At 39.7% G+C, this 15,707-nt stretch overlaps 1 protein-coding gene across 3 annotated transcripts in view; it reads right to left on the bottom strand.

Moving 5' to 3' along the window:
- Positions 1-15,707, bottom strand: part of AEBP2 (AE binding protein 2) — an 83,468-nt gene that overhangs the window by 11,529 nt on the left and 56,232 nt on the right. For all 3 annotated transcript variants that reach the window (XR_010592764.1, XM_008174287.4, XM_005308984.4), the window contains exons 5-6: positions 12,858-12,982; positions 1,569-1,636 (exon numbers count right to left, since the gene is read on the bottom strand). Coding sequence is in view for 2 of the 3 variants with exons in the window: in XM_008174287.4 (XP_008172509.2) it covers positions 1,569-1,636; positions 12,858-12,982 (193 nt within the window). In the remaining variant the exon portion in view is untranslated. The remainder of the gene's footprint in view (positions 1-1,568; positions 1,637-12,857; positions 12,983-15,707) is intronic.

Below are 15,707 nucleotides of genomic sequence, written 5' to 3'. Positions count from 1 at the left end.
CTTCTTGTTCAGCCAATCGCTAAGACAAACAAGTTTGTTTACATTTACAGGAGATAAATGCTGCCTGCTTCTTATTTACAATGTCACCTGAAAGTGAGAACAGATGTTCACATGGCACTTTTGTAGCCAGCGTTGCAAGATATTTACGTGCCAGATATGCTAACATTCGTATGCCCCTTCATGCTTCAGCCACCATTCCAGAGGACATACTTCCATGCTGATGATGCTCGTTTTAAAAAAACAGCGCGTTAATTAAATTTGTGACTGAACTCCTTAAGGGAGAATTGTATGTCTCCTGTTCTGTTTTACCCAGATTCTGCCATATATTTCATGTTCTAGCAGTCTCTGATAACTCAGCACATGTTCATTTTAAGAACACTTTCACAGCAGATTTGACAAAACACAAAGAAAGTACCAATGTGAGATTTCTAAAAATAGCTACAGCACTCAACCCAAGGTTTAAGAATCTGAAGTGTCTTCCGAAATCTGAAAGGGACGGCGTGTGGAGCATGCTTTCAGAAGTCTTAAAAGAGCAACACTCAGATGAGGAAACTACAGAACCCAAACCACCAAGAAAAAAAAGAAAATCAACCTTCTGCTGCTGGCATCTGACTCACATGATGAAAATAAACATACATCGGTCCACTCTGCTTTGGATTGTTATCGCGCAAAACCCATCATCAGCATGTACGCATGTCCTCTGGAATGGTGGTTGAAGCATGAAGGGATATATGAATCTTTAGCGCATCTGGCACATAATTAACTTTGACGCCAGCTACAACAGTGCCATGCAAACACCTGTTCTCTCTTTCAGGTGAGACTATAAACAAGAAGCAGGCAGCATTATCTCCTGCAAATTGTAACCAAACTTATTTGTCTGAGCGATTGACTGAAGTGGGACTGAGTGGACTTGTAAGCTCTAAAGTTTTACATTCTTTTATTTTTGAATACCGTTTTTTTTTTGTATATAATTCTACATTTGTAAGTTCAACTTTCATGATAAAGAGACTGCACTACAGTACTTCATTAGATGAACTGAAAAATACTATTCCTTTTGTTTTTTACTGTGAAAATATTTGTAATAAAGAATAAATATAAAGTGAGCACTGTATTCTTTGTATTCTGTGTTGTAACTGAAATCAATATATTTGAAAATGTAGAAAACATCCAAAAATATTTAAATAAATGGTATTCTATTTTTGTTTAATTGCTTGATAGCCCTAGTAATTCTACATTTCAATGATTAACGGCTCTGGCTATTAACATTTACTCTGGCCTAATATAGCACGTACACCTGCTTTTAAAAAATACTCTGTTTTTCCATAAGTCATTTACATAGACAGTAATAATGGATCATCTCAATGACTTGGCAACTGAAAAAAGTCAACTAGACAAAGGAAAAAGTTATTGACTGTTTTGTTCCAAACACCCAGGTTACTTTAAAAAACCCAATATTTAATACAGAAAATGTACTGTTAAATAGTCAAAGAATAATAAAGGACAGCACATTAACTGGATTGTAAACACTTCCACATGCAAATGTTATAATTGACAATGTATGTACTCACATGTCTTCTGGTGTCCAGTGAAGCAAGAGTTTTATTTTTCCAGACTCCTCTTTTCTTTTAGCTATTACCTGACATTAACAGTTAAAATAAACATTATTTAAAAATCACATCTGCAGAATATTTGCTCACATTTACATTCCCTTGCTAGGTTTTATCTCAATTGAAACAACTACTTAGGAAATAAAAATTGTTTCATCAAAGACAGTGATAATTATATGCATAAGAAATCCATGTATAGAACTGCTCAAATAGTTCTTAGTAAGGTTGTAACCCTTTCATTTAAATTTCCCTTAATATTTCATATTTGACATATCCAATAATCACTGAATGAAAATTCAGATGCATCTTGAAATTTTTTTTTTTTAAATTAAAGATTTTTTTTAAAAATCAGTCAAGATTTTGAAAAGTTATTTCAAAACAGAAATTATTGAATAAGATCCACAAATTTTATGTATAGTTACAAATATGCATGTGATGCTTTATGAAATACCTAAGGAGACAAAGTTACTGCCTGATGGAGCTTACAATCTCATTCTAATATTACATCCAAAACCTAATGTTCCTTTAATGTATTTAGATTGCAGAATAAATCACTCAAAAGTTAGGAAATGCTACATTTATGGATGCCTGTGCAATCTTAATTCTTCCCCCTTGTACGTACAAACTGTTACTCCTGGGGGAATTCTGAGCCATTGTGCAATTCAGAATTTTGCAGAAATTAACGTGTGTGCAGAATTTCCTTTCCCCCACAGAAATGGGCTGCAGTGCTGCTAGCCGCCACTAGGGGCCACTGGACTCTGCAGAGCCCAGCTTGCAATAGAAGACAATGCTGGGGGAAAGGGAGCTAAAGCAGTGGTTCTCAAACTTCTGTACTGGTGACCCCTCCACGTAGCAAGCCTCTGAGAGATCCCCTTTGTAAATTAAAAACACTTTTTTATATATTTAACACAATTATAAATGCTGGAGGCAAAGCAGTGTTTGGGATGGAGGCTGACAGCTCATGACCCCCCCATGTAATAACTTCGTAACCCCCTGAGGGGTCCCGACTCCCGACCCCTAGTTTGAGAACCCCTGAGCTAGAGGGTTCCTGGAGGCTGCAGTTCCCAGCATGCCCTGAGGGAAGGAGAAGGCGGCACATAGGAAACTCCATGGCAAAGGTGTACCCTGCAGCTAGGCTCTGCGGAGGGTGAGGTGTGGGTATCTGGGCTGGGGGGTCCCACGGTTGGGGTCTGGGGAGGATGGGGTTTGGGTGTATTGGTTGGAGGGGCCCCTCCAGGTGGGCTTGGGGGTGTGTGGAGGGGTTGTGGGTATCTGACCCCCTCCCGGCTAGAGTGGGAGTGGGGGGTGGAAGGGGCCAGAGAAACAGGAATCAGGTTGTCATAGGGCTTTCTTTAACTCTCTACTCTTGGGGGAATTTGTGTGTGTGTCTGTCTGTAGTGTTACAGACATACTTACTGACAGGTATTTTGAAATAAATTACCAAAATATTGAAATGGGCGTGACTATGTAGAATTAGTTTGACAAATAACATTTGCAGAATTTTTAATTTTTTGGGCACACAATTTTTATTTTTTGGGCGCAGAATGCCCCCCAGGAGTAAAGTGTTCTCTGAATGAGAAAAGGGCCCTATAGTGTAAAAACAGTGTCTGATTCATGTGATTAAAGGCGCTCTCTCTCTCTCTTTATATATATATAGTGTGTATACACACACACACACACAAATGTATATACACAAATTAAGGTTGCACAGGGTGCCAGCTCCCCCAATAGTAACACCCAAGACATTTCAAATGTGGAAGACATGGAACAGAAATATTAAAACAGAAAATGTTTCTCCCCACAATGGGTTTTTAGGAGAAAATGAAACTGCGTTTTTAAATTTAGACTAACTTACAGTATGACAGCATACCACAAATTCTTGCAAGAAATTCAATTGACTCACTGTTCTACAGAGGATCATAAAATTAATTATTTGCAAACAAACCATTCTCTATTCTGCTGGTACTGGAGAGCACTTGCAAATCTATTCCCACAAAATAAATCCTTACAGTCAAGGGCCAGATTTTTAAATATGGGATCCTATACCTTGGCTTGGCCAAGATTTAAATAAAACATAGTGAAATCTAAGCATTGAAAAAGCTACGTAAAATACAAGTTAATACAGTTAGTTTACATATGTAGTGTATTTTCCTTAACACCGATGTGTTAATACTCACATTAAACTTTCGAATAACCTACAATCCAGGGTGGGCTGCTTGCTTTCCCATGTACTGGACTATTCTTTGGCTCTCCAATGCTGGACCTAACACTTATATATTGCGCACGCACACACTGTCAAAGAGCTGTACAAACATTAATCCTAACAACTCCTGTACATCTGTGAATGCATGGCAGTCCATCAAATCCATGATAGGGACTATAAAGCCCGTAACACTGCCAATTCAGAGTATGTCAGATCCACAGATTACTGCTGAGCTTTTAAAGGCAAGTGCATTTGTTCTGCAAATGACCTTTGCAAAACGTGCAGGACTAAACTCTAATGTCAAGAAGTTATGTAGATGTTTGAGGAGGATGTTCATAAGCTGTGCCAGAACTGAAGCCGTTCCCATGTTACCATACCCAAGCAACGAATGCCCAACTATCCTCTCCAAACTAGCCCTATCCAGGACATATTTTCCAGGACTCTATAATAAAATAAGTTTGATGTCTGTAGGCCAAGATACCTGAAAAAATATGACCTGACCAAAACATTTTAAAAAATCGAAACACTATTTTGGAAGTGTCACACTTCACATGACTTGTCAAATGCCCCTGGAATCTAATAAAAAAAGATCTGCCTTTGCTCAAAGACCTCATAAATAATCTGAAGGACAAAAGAATTTCTTAAAAAATAATATAGAAGTGAGGCAATGAGGGGGAAAATCAGTTTCAGGACTGAAAGTTGATTGTGACAACTATAGAGAGAATGGCATCTTCTCTTAATGAGAGACTAAATCCTTTGTATTCTTGGATACAAAAATTGTGCAATTAAGCCAGTATTCACCACAGTGGAAGATGTTACTAATCACCCAGACATTGATGCTAAACTTCTTTTAATCACTTTGCAAGACAGGAAGAGTCACACAGAGTAACAAAATGAAACAGATCAAAGAAAAGATTGTTTTCATTGTGACAGACAGCAGGAGTACATAGAAATTGCTGGTTGCAGATGCAAGCATACATGTCAGAATTCTGCAGCTACAAAATTGCACAGGGACAACCATCCAGCACAGGCCATTAACTTCCATTGAAGTGATCTTCCTGTCCCAAATAAGCCCTGCTTGTTGAAATCAAACTATTGATAGAAATTTGTTTACTTAATTGACACTGTTATGTAACAATTTTGCATGTTTTCAGACACTAAGGAATGAGCAGGCACAAGAAAGGTTAATTTGCTACTTGAAAAATTCCACTTTCTTTGACACTGAACCTTTCAAATGACAACTATTTTTCACTTCATGCAAATCACCAGGAATACATTTGGAAGTGGAGACCCAGACACTAGGATTCTGTTACAATCCTGCTGACACTATGAATTCAGAGAACTGACCTACCTTTTGAGTGGTCTATATGCAGCCATTCTAGAAAGTAATAGGACTGACTCATTCATCAAGATCATGCCAGCAACAGAACAGGAAAAAAAAATTACAGAGTAATCAAGTCTCCAGATATACCTATAGTCCCAGGCATTTGCAGTCAGGTTCATAACAAAAGACTGACTTGATTCAGTTTCATATCCCCTTTCCTTTAAGCTGATTTGACAGAAAGCATGCACACTTTCAGAATAAGCTTGAACTGTTTTCTTCTAGTACACTTAGGCTGATGACATGGTGCTTATCCGTGGATAAGAACACTGACAGTTACCTGTCACTTGAATTGATTTAATTAGATTTCACCTTCACTACAAAACAGGAATTAGTCTTCTTGCCAGGCAAAGCTTTTCTGTATAATTTTGTTATATAAAAAAAGAAGTCTACTCTTTAATTATGCTTGCTTTTAAGTTACCAATGGACATTTAAAGACAGAAGACAAAATGGGGTGATTTCATTTACCAAAAGAAAAGCCCATCATACAAATTATAGATAAAACTAAATTTAACTATACCGAGGCCTGGTCTACATGGCAGCGACAGTTCACAGACATGTAGATTGCAACACAGCTCTGCCGAACCTAGCATCGTCCCAGGCCTGCTGAGTGATGGCTCAGGAGAGGGCATTAACATGTGCACCGAGGACCACGTTGTGGCTTGACAGATGTCCTGGATCAGGAAGTGTGCCAGGAAGGCCGCCGAAGATGCCTGCGTCTGGTCAAGTGAGCTCAGCGGTGGAGGGACTCCCACCAACTCAAAGCAGGTGCAAATGCAAGAGGTGATCCAGTTAGAAATCCTCAGCCCTTCATTCTATCAGCTGTAGAGATGAAAAGCTGAGTCAATTTACGGAAAGGCTTTGTCCCATCTAGGTAGAAAGCCAGGGCCCTTCTTAAGTCCAAAGCGTGAAGGTGCCTCTCTTCACCAGTTTCATGGTGTTTGGGGCAGAAGACTGGAAAAAAGGTGTCCTGGCTCATATGGAAAATAGACACCACCTTGGGAAGGAAGATCGGGTGGGGCCAGAGCTGAACCTTGTCCTTATAGAAGACCGTGTACAGTGGTTCTGAGGTCAGGGCTCGCAGCTCGGCAACTCGCCTCACCGATGTCACTGCCACCAGGAAAGCTACCTTCCACGATAGGCGAGACAGGGAGCATGAGGCCAAAGGCTCAAAGGGCGGATCTGTGAGCCTGGACAGAACCAAAATTGAGATCCCAATGAGGGACCGGGGATCGAACTTGTGGAAAAAGTCTCTAAAGACCTCTGAGGAACCTGACCGTCATGTCATAGGAGAACACTGTCTGCCCCTGGATTGGCAGATGAAAGGCGAACATGGCCAGCAGATGCATCCTGATAGAGAAGTGCGCCAGCCCCTGATCCCTCAAATGAAGCAGGGAGTCTAAGATCGACTGCACCAAAGAATGCGAAGGGGAGATGTCCCACTTGGCCGCCCAGTGGGAGAACCTCATCCACCACTTTGCTAGGTAAATCTGTCTAGTCGAGGGCTTTCTACTCTCAAGGAGGACCTTCTGGACCACTTCCAAACAGGCCCGTTCCTCAGGATTTAGCCACGCAACATCCAAGCCGTGAGGTGGAGGGACGCGAGGTTGGGGTGCAAGAGGTGGCCGTGATCCTGTGACAGCAGGTCCGGTCAGTTCAGCAGGGGCCACCGAGGGATCGCTGCTAGGCTTGACAGAGTCCCAAACCAGTGCTGGCCACACCGGGGCGATCATGATAACCTGAGCCTTGTCTCTCTTGATTTTCGCTAGGACCTTGCTGATGAGCAGAATCGGAGGGAACGCAAACGTTAGGCTTCCTGCCCACGGCAGGAGGAAGTAGGTCCAATAAAAGATATTACTTCATCCACCTTGTCTCTCTGAGAAGGAACCACGTTGATTTGAAAATTGTTTGACAGTAGATGCTGTCAGAAGATAAATGTTTAGCAAAACTCTATGGTGGTGCATAGCGAGGAAGTGTGGTCTCCCTCAGAGAAGGACCAGGAATGACCACAACCCGCCCCTTGGGCTGCAAAGCCAGGAAAGCCATGCCTACCCCGCCGGAAGATGAGGGGCGGGACAGGAAGAGGAAGTAGAAAAGGCAAGCCCTGCAGCTCAGTTGGGCTGGAGCTGCCAAGAGAGACAGAAGCTTCTCCCCTGCCTCCAGAGTGGGACGTTGAGGAGGAGCTCCCAAGGCTGCTGCCTGAGGACTGGCCAGAGTTCCCAAGGCTGGCACCTGACAGATGCCAAGGGGCTGCCCCAATGACTGGCCAAAGCTCCCAGGGCTGCTGGGCGACGAAGGCATCGACAAGCGGCTCGAGCTACCGCTGATCACCGATCCTAGGGAGATGGAGGACACCTACAGCACAGAGGTACCTACCTCCCCAGCATTTGGAAGTAGCCTGGGGAAACTAGACAACAGTCTGGTTGGACCTTGGCCTAATACTAGGTGGGCATGTTGTGGGTGGATCCCTGCTGATCCAATGGTGGACCACTCGGCCACTGTTAGGGCCCTGGGCTGGGACTGGTGGAGTAGGGTGGGGGGGTCCCCCTGCAACCCCACTCCTGGGGTGGCAGCCTCCCCGCATTAGGCCAGGAGGCCAATATTTGGTGCTTACCCCTGCCTGAGCCCTGAGACTGCCTTACCACTCTGTCCTGGTTGCAGGCCAGAGCCCCTAACTGCTTGCTGCCCTGCCCCAGGGTCTGGGCTTACAGACTGCGTTACTGTGTCCTGATTGCAGATTGGAGCCCCTAATTGTTGGTGCCATGCCCTGCCTGAGGGCCAGGGTTCATAGACTCGCCATTGCCCTGCCCGGATCAAGCAGACTGAGCTCTAAAGACTGTTTATACCCACTAATTGATTGCAATCCTAAGGGCTCAACAGCCTCAGAGAAAGACCAGGACGGACAACCACGCAGGCTTACACGAGGTATGTTAGGGAACAAAGCAAAAAGTACATATGCCACTGGGTGCACAGAAACAGAGGCTTGGACTTCTGGACAGAAGCTCCACACAGACAACTCATTCAGAACATCAGGGGTTGAATTTGAAGGATCAGCAGCTAGCCCCTGGGAAAAGGAAGAAGGTTAGTGAGTTAGCTCCTGTGAGGAAAAGCAGCACTGATGGGCTTTTATAAGCTTAGGCTGTCCTCAGTGGAGTATGAAGTAGAAAGGTTACTGAATGTTGTTGTTTTGTTAGTATTATGTTTACTCTTGTTAAATAAGTTTTGTGTTTTGTCAAACCCAGGGATTGCAGGTGTAGTCTATCAGTGAGCTTTGAAGAGATCTGCAGGCTCCTCAAAAGAGTTAAGAAAAGCAGCCAGCAAGGCTCGATATTTACAGGCAAGTTTCTGAGATTACCTCAGACCTTAGTCCATCCCATGCTTTGCTGCTACCCACATTTGCCATCCTTTCCTGTCAACTGCCCTTCTCTCCAAATCTTCCCTAAGAAGATTAGATGGGCAAAAAGGATGCACTGATGTTGTATAGGTGCTTAATAAGGTGTGCACCGAGGAAGGGGCAGGTCATGACAAAGAGCCTGTTTGTTTATTTTTAAAGTGGAAGCCTTTAAGGAACAGAGGATCAACTCTAGTCAGAATTGCACGTGAACAGAAGTGATCAACGCAAGAAACCAGGACCTCAACAGAGGAAATAAGTACCCCTCTAGAATTAACAGCAACTTCAACTGAATAGGCTCAAGGTCAAGTTGCTAATTATTTTATAATGGAGAAGTTAATAATGACTAACCATTACAGGTTAGTACATAGTTATAGCATGCAATTAGATATATACTTATGAAAGGTATATTTTATGGGTTTTCCTAGACAGAAATTCTAAATCCAATTCACTAATTTTTTTTTCTTGTAACTTGTATCGTTAGCTTCTCTTACCCTTACAGAACATGGATTACTTGGTACCCTAAAAAGAGAACTGAATAACTAGTTTGACAGGGATGACGGATTCTGTAGTCACACTAAGTAAGAACACTTTTGTCCCCTAAATTTACACACTAAACTGACCAGAACTCTTTCCCTGAAAGACAGAAACCTCTAAAATTTTGAAAAGTCAAGTTAAAATAGATTACCCAAACAGCTACAGAACCTCATCTATCAGAAATAGTGCTGCACTAGTAGTTAGTAATTCTGACTCTCCCATGGATCTAATTTGGAGAGGACCAGAGTCACAAGTAGTGCTCATTTCATGGTGAAAACCATAAATACATGGATGGTCAGTATGCAAACCAGCCACTGTAATATTAGCAACTAGAATATTATGGCCTCTGTTTGCAAAAGCCACAATATAACTGAAATAGTAGAAGCTAGCTTTGCTGTCACCATACTGCTGTGAAGACTCAAAGGTCCTCTAAAAAAGGCATTTTTAAAACTAAATTTATTCCACTCATGTGAAATATTTTATTTTTAAGTGTACAGTTCACCCTGTTGTAAAACAAAACATTTTATTAGGTACGAGATGATAATTTTAAGTGGGTGAGTTATGTATAGTACTATTTCTTTTTAAAAAGTCATATACCTTTCTTATAAAATACTTACACCGTATACAGGAATCTAGTTGCAGAGGGAAACTGAATTACAGTATATCTACTTTTACAGCACTGATCATCTGATAGTCTTTCTAGTCTTTCTAATTAGGAATCAGAAAAGTTAATTATAGATAAACGGTAATCTGCTGACCTCTTCTGGAAAGCAGAAAAACCCCACCTTCAAAAACAAAAAAAATTGGCAACAACTTAACTTCCTGCATTCCATAGCAACTACATTAAAAATGTGATATCAATAAACATATTTGGAATGGTCTCTCATAAGTGGAACCAGCAAGAAACAGAACTCTGAAATAAACCCAGAATAAGATATAGTAATCATTTTTATACTTCTAACTTGCCTGCAGTGAAAATAAAAATACCGAAAGAGATGGGAAAATAGTGTATATATATGGTGGTGTTCAAAGGAGACGTTTCACAAAACTTTAGTTGAAAAGTCTATTGGAAGCCAGAAATCTCTCTTGTGGGAGAAGTGGGTCAGCCTTGAAATATTCCAAAAGAAAGTAACCCTGTCAATTTCAAAGCGAATCATAAATAGAAAAAGTATCATCTTGAGAAAGCAACATTGGAGGCAGACAAACTACAAATTGCAAGTTTGAACGGAGATTAGAATCGGTCACTGGCAGCTAAATAGAATGTGATGTCTCATGTTTTCTACTTAGCTCAAGTATGAAGACACTCTAAATGCCAACAACAAAGATTACAGTAAGTCAACCAATTCTGAGTTTAGACAAGAAAAAAATAGGAAGAAGGTAAACATGCAGGCATCTAGTCAAAGTAAGCAGCAACTACTACAGCCAAATATCCTAGTCAGATAAGAAGATAAAACTTTACCTATCACAAAAATCTTGCACAAAGAATTCAATTTTGATAAAGTTATATCACCAAGAATCTAACATTTGAAATAATCTGTATGAGTTAAAACAGTGATATTCAAAGCAAACCATCTCATATTTGACAAGAATTTATTATATACTACACAAAAACTTTAGTATGTAGTCTTATTAATGAAACAGTACCCCAACTGTCTAAATTATCCTGCTTATAGAGGAATAGGATCAAAAATGTACAAAAGGAGTGCCTTCGGTAAGGGGTGAGACATCAAATCTATAATTACTATTCCCAGATTTTTCACCCTAGTAAAGACTTAATTTTCTCTCAATGCAGAGACATCCATCATATACAATACTGCATCGTGCTGACTCCATTTTGTTCCACCTAGTTTCCAGGAACCAAGTCCATTTTCTTTTGGATTTTTTCTTCCTTTGGTGTAAAAGGCTCTCTCAGATTACAATTCCTATTCCCACCCCTATTTGAAGATGTCCTATACATGTGGGCTGTAGCTGTAGCACTATTTGCCAAACTGCATGTGACAAATCTGAAATTTGGTGTTGATGAGAGCTAGGCTAATATCTGGGGGTATTTAAGTTGACTATGACCCAAGTACCTAAGTGACTAATGGCCTTGAGATCTAGTCAGTGCCCCATCTACCCACCATCTCATGAGTGGTGGACATGAGGAAGAGAAGGAAGCCCCCGCCTCCAAAAAGTCAGTTTGTACCGACCGGGGGGGGGATGGAGGACAAGGGGAAAGAGTCCACAAAACTGCATTTAGGGCCTACTTTTAGAGCACAATCTTTGACCTGGTCACACTTCCCTACTCATGTTGCCAGAGCTGAGCTTCCACACTTGCTGAGAATCTGGCCAGATAGCCTTTTTGGGGATAAGGAAAGAATTTTCGCCTCCAACTAAGACAGACGAGTTATAGGAATTTTCACTTTCCTCGCAGCATCCTGGAGGCATGTTTAATTAGAAAAACATGACAGGATAACAATTAAAATACAATAATAGCAATAAATGGAGTATCCACGGTTGCTACTTACAGCTCATGTCCACTGTGGGTAAAAGGACTTATGAGTTCGCCAGCTGAAGTAAAACTCCAGCACCGGACACGTAAGTCAATAGGCCTGTATCCTGTGGTGCATGGGATGGGATTGAAGTCTTAAGCTTAATGCACCCTTCCCATGGGCTGGATACAACAGTTGGGCTGAGTCCTGTTCTTGGGTATGGAGGGTTAGGCCAAGGATAGCCCTCCTTCCTTTCTAGCAGTTGTATGCCTTAAAATCAGTTAACCCTCCACTGAACCCAATTAAATGCTGGTAGTTCAGCGGACCACAATTCCCTTCCCTCCCAACAGTTTTGTTAAAGTTAATGAATTAGTGGGCTGTTGCTTAAAATTCATCAATATGGCTGTGTCTACATTCTCTTGCATATCCAAATCACCTGACCTAAGAAGGAAAATTGGGATGCGACACTTTTTGAAATTCCTATATTTCATCACTGATGGAATACTATCACACAATTTTTTTAAGTGAACCATGCTGATCTCTGCATCAGTGTATATTAATATCAGTCCTGTCCATCTACATATTCTTAATAGGAAATCTAAAATACAATACTAAAAATATTACACGTAAAAGGAACTGAAATTGAGTTCATCAGCTGCTACTTGCCTAGTATTTTGGTGGTATGCTGATGGGAACTGGATAACAGTGAATTTTGATTAAGATACTTATCTTGGTCATAACTTTTATAATGGAGAAAAGACCTTGATGTAGATCATGGTTGGACGTCCCCCATCAGTCCACCAATAGGACCACACATAAACAAGCATACGTACTTTATTAGGACTTTGTTAATCTCTCTTGATAAATATATTTTCAACTATTCTCATTCTAGTATCCTTTTTTTATTTATTTTTTTAATAGTAAGCCCTAAAAATTCCACATTATGATACTAACATGAACTCAGACTACAAAGCCAATGAAATGAGTTTTGATTGAGAAGAGACCTTGAAATGAAATTGTTCATCACTACATATCTACTGTTAAGATATCGTCCAAACCTAGGACACAAAACTGGGATTACTGGAAATAACTGCCAACATATCTTAAAAATTAAATTCCTTGATTTCATTGTTTTTAATAATAAGCGAAAATTCCCTATTAATATTTTTGCACGTGGAACATCATTAAGAACAAGATCTTCACTGTAGCCATTACACTTTCAGATACACAAATGCAAATATGAAGGAGGAAACAACATAATACTTACAGTACTATGAAATACAACACTATGGCCTTTTCCTAAACTTTCTATATGAGCTGAGAGGTTGAAGCAGATGGCTCGATGTCGTATGGCATCCAGTGTTTGTGCATCAAAGAAGTCATGTGGTCTTGCTGGAAAAAAAAAATCCTTACTGTTAAACTCCAAGACATCGCAAGCATTCAAATACCTGCAAGTACTTTATATTTACACCAAAAGGCTGTGAAGTGTAATTAATAAGTCAGTTATTTATATTGGTAGTGAGCATCGTATCTTGTCAATATGATCTAAAGATTATTTTGGCAAAAAAAAAAAAAGGGGGGGGGGGGGGGGCTGACTCATAAAACTGGCTCTCACCTGCCTGTCTTTCAAGTTTGCTCAGAAACATTTATTTTTAAAGCTTTCACTTTAAAGTCCCAGCACAGCATCAATATGTGCACTAAACCTCACTGTAAATCCTTTTGCTTTTACACTGCTGGAGTACATACTATTCTTTTTTAACCTTCAGTATTAAGAATAAGGATTTCAGGATGGATTTACTGAAGAATGCAGCTTCCCCAGAAGTACTGCACTCTTCTTTTAAAAAAAAAAAAATGTAGTTCTACTGCTCAAACTCAAAACAGATCGACTCCTTTTTAACAACTGGGAATCCAAATGTATGGCAAAAGAAATATTGGAATGCTTCCCCGCACTGCGAAGAATATATTTGCAAACCTAATTCTCCAAACCACCCTGAAGTGCTGTCCAACTAGTTTCACTACTGCTGCTATTACTTAATTCAAAGTTGTATTTAAAAAGGGAACTCCTCATACTTACAACATACTAAAATAGCAATGGTAGACAAACTGCATGATACTCCAGCAGACCCAGGGAAATCCAGGAAGTGGAATCTCACTAGAGGCCTAACTAAATTACAACTAAAGTTTATCCACTGTTACTCCAATTGTTTCAAAGACAGACTGACTATGCTATTCTATATGGAGTGTTGTTTCAGTCAATCTTTTTTAGTGCTGCAGAGGAACATACATCAAGTTTAAACAGCACTTCAACTATACTGACAGGGTAAGAAAATCAGTAAATGACAAGAAATTCTGACTCCCAAACCAGAGGGTTTATCTGTGGATCATTATGTCTAAAAGTTGACTGAGGGTATATATTTTTTAAAAATCCACATATTTATCACATGCTTTTAAATCAAAGCACAAAGGACTAAGGCAAAATTAATATTGGTGTACTGGCTATCAACTACGTTTTTGTTTTTTTTTAAGCCAGTTTTAAACTCTAGTACTATCCTACCCTCTATGTATACATTGTGCAGTACTTCATTTTCTATTGTTTGATAATAAACAAATTGTTGATATTAAAACAAAAATGAACACTTGCCAATTGTGCTCCAACCATTCCATCAGACCTTAAGTTTTAACTTACAGTTTTAGGTGAAGTGGTATTAACATCCTTCTGGTACTGTACAGTCATTGGTTGGGTGAGCTGAAGGTTGGTGAACTAACAGAACTGATTTGTCTCAGGTGTTAAAGACATTTGTTTGTTTTTTGGCTAAAGGTGGACCTTACTGGCAAACACTTCAAGAACTATGAGTAAGAGGCTGCTATAGTAAATGATTTGGGGGGGGGGGGGTTTTAAAGGAAATTTGTCAGATCTAAGGTATTATTAAGAAAAGCAGAAAATTGCATCTAGTTAAAAGGTATTTGCAATTAAAAATACATATTTTCATCTTACTCTGTTAAAAATATTTTAGGCTTTACCTAGCATACATGAATATCATATTAAAGTACATAATGTTAAGTTTTGCTGTACTAATCCTTTAATTTCATGTGACAAATTTTAACAGTTTAACCCTGCATTTAATCTCTACTGAAAGATAAAGTAAAGGTTAGCTCATAAGAAAAGCAAATATTATATCATGGGATATATCACCATAAAAATTGAAAATTATTTAAGTTTTTAAACAACTTCTACTCTTTTCCCCCCCCTCAAAAAAAAAAAAAGTTTAGTTATCAAATATTTAAGAACAATTCTGAAAATTCTACTGGAAAAAAACCTATTTTCTACACTCTTAGGACCAATTACTGCTTAGACGTTGGTTTTCACATAATGTGCCTTATTCTCTCGGAAATCAATATTGCAAATTAGGCAATCATCTCAGTTGTAAATGCTCTCCTGCTGAAATCAGATAACCTAAAATTGTAGGCCAGGTCACAAGAGGCTACTGAAGCTACCATTTTTTATACTGAGACTTTATTCTGTCAAAGCTGTAATGGCTGCAAAATGTACCTTTGTTTTAACACAAAGCCAAGGCCTTGTACGCCAAACAGCCTTAATACTAATTTTCCTTGTTCACAATACAACCATAAAGATATTTTTGTACGAATAAAACATGTACAGTAATACTCTAAGGCAAGTGTGATATTTGTATTAGCACTATGAAAGCCTGATTTGGCATAATACTTGAAGCTTCCACAACTGCAGAGATTCTCAACCTTTTTCCACCCATAACCTCAAACCACCAGCTTCTTTCTTCTCTGATCCAATATCTTGGATCCGTTACTCAAATGATCCAAATGCTGTCATATATAGTTTTTTAAAGTTCATTGTGCCATATGATTCTACTATCCAAATAGATATAAGCAATAATTCCATCACATTGAAAAAGTTATATAATTCAGTACTTGACAAATCCACTAACCAGTGGTGAGTAAGACTTTCTGTGGTGAATGGGGTGGCTTAACAGTCTCTACGGAATCTAAGCTTTCATTCTTAAAAAGTTGAATTTTGAGCTTTTGAGTTACAAAGACACCTTTTCCAACTGTGACTCAAACAAACCAATGCAGTCCCCTTCCT

This window comes from Chrysemys picta, chromosome 1, assembly GCF_011386835.1.
Source record: "Chrysemys picta bellii isolate R12L10 chromosome 1, ASM1138683v2, whole genome shotgun sequence".
In the NCBI taxonomy this organism is placed as follows: Eukaryota; Metazoa; Chordata; order Testudines; family Emydidae; genus Chrysemys; species Chrysemys picta.
Note: the sequence above shows the minus strand (reverse complement) of the source record. Positions and strands in the feature narration are given on the sequence as shown.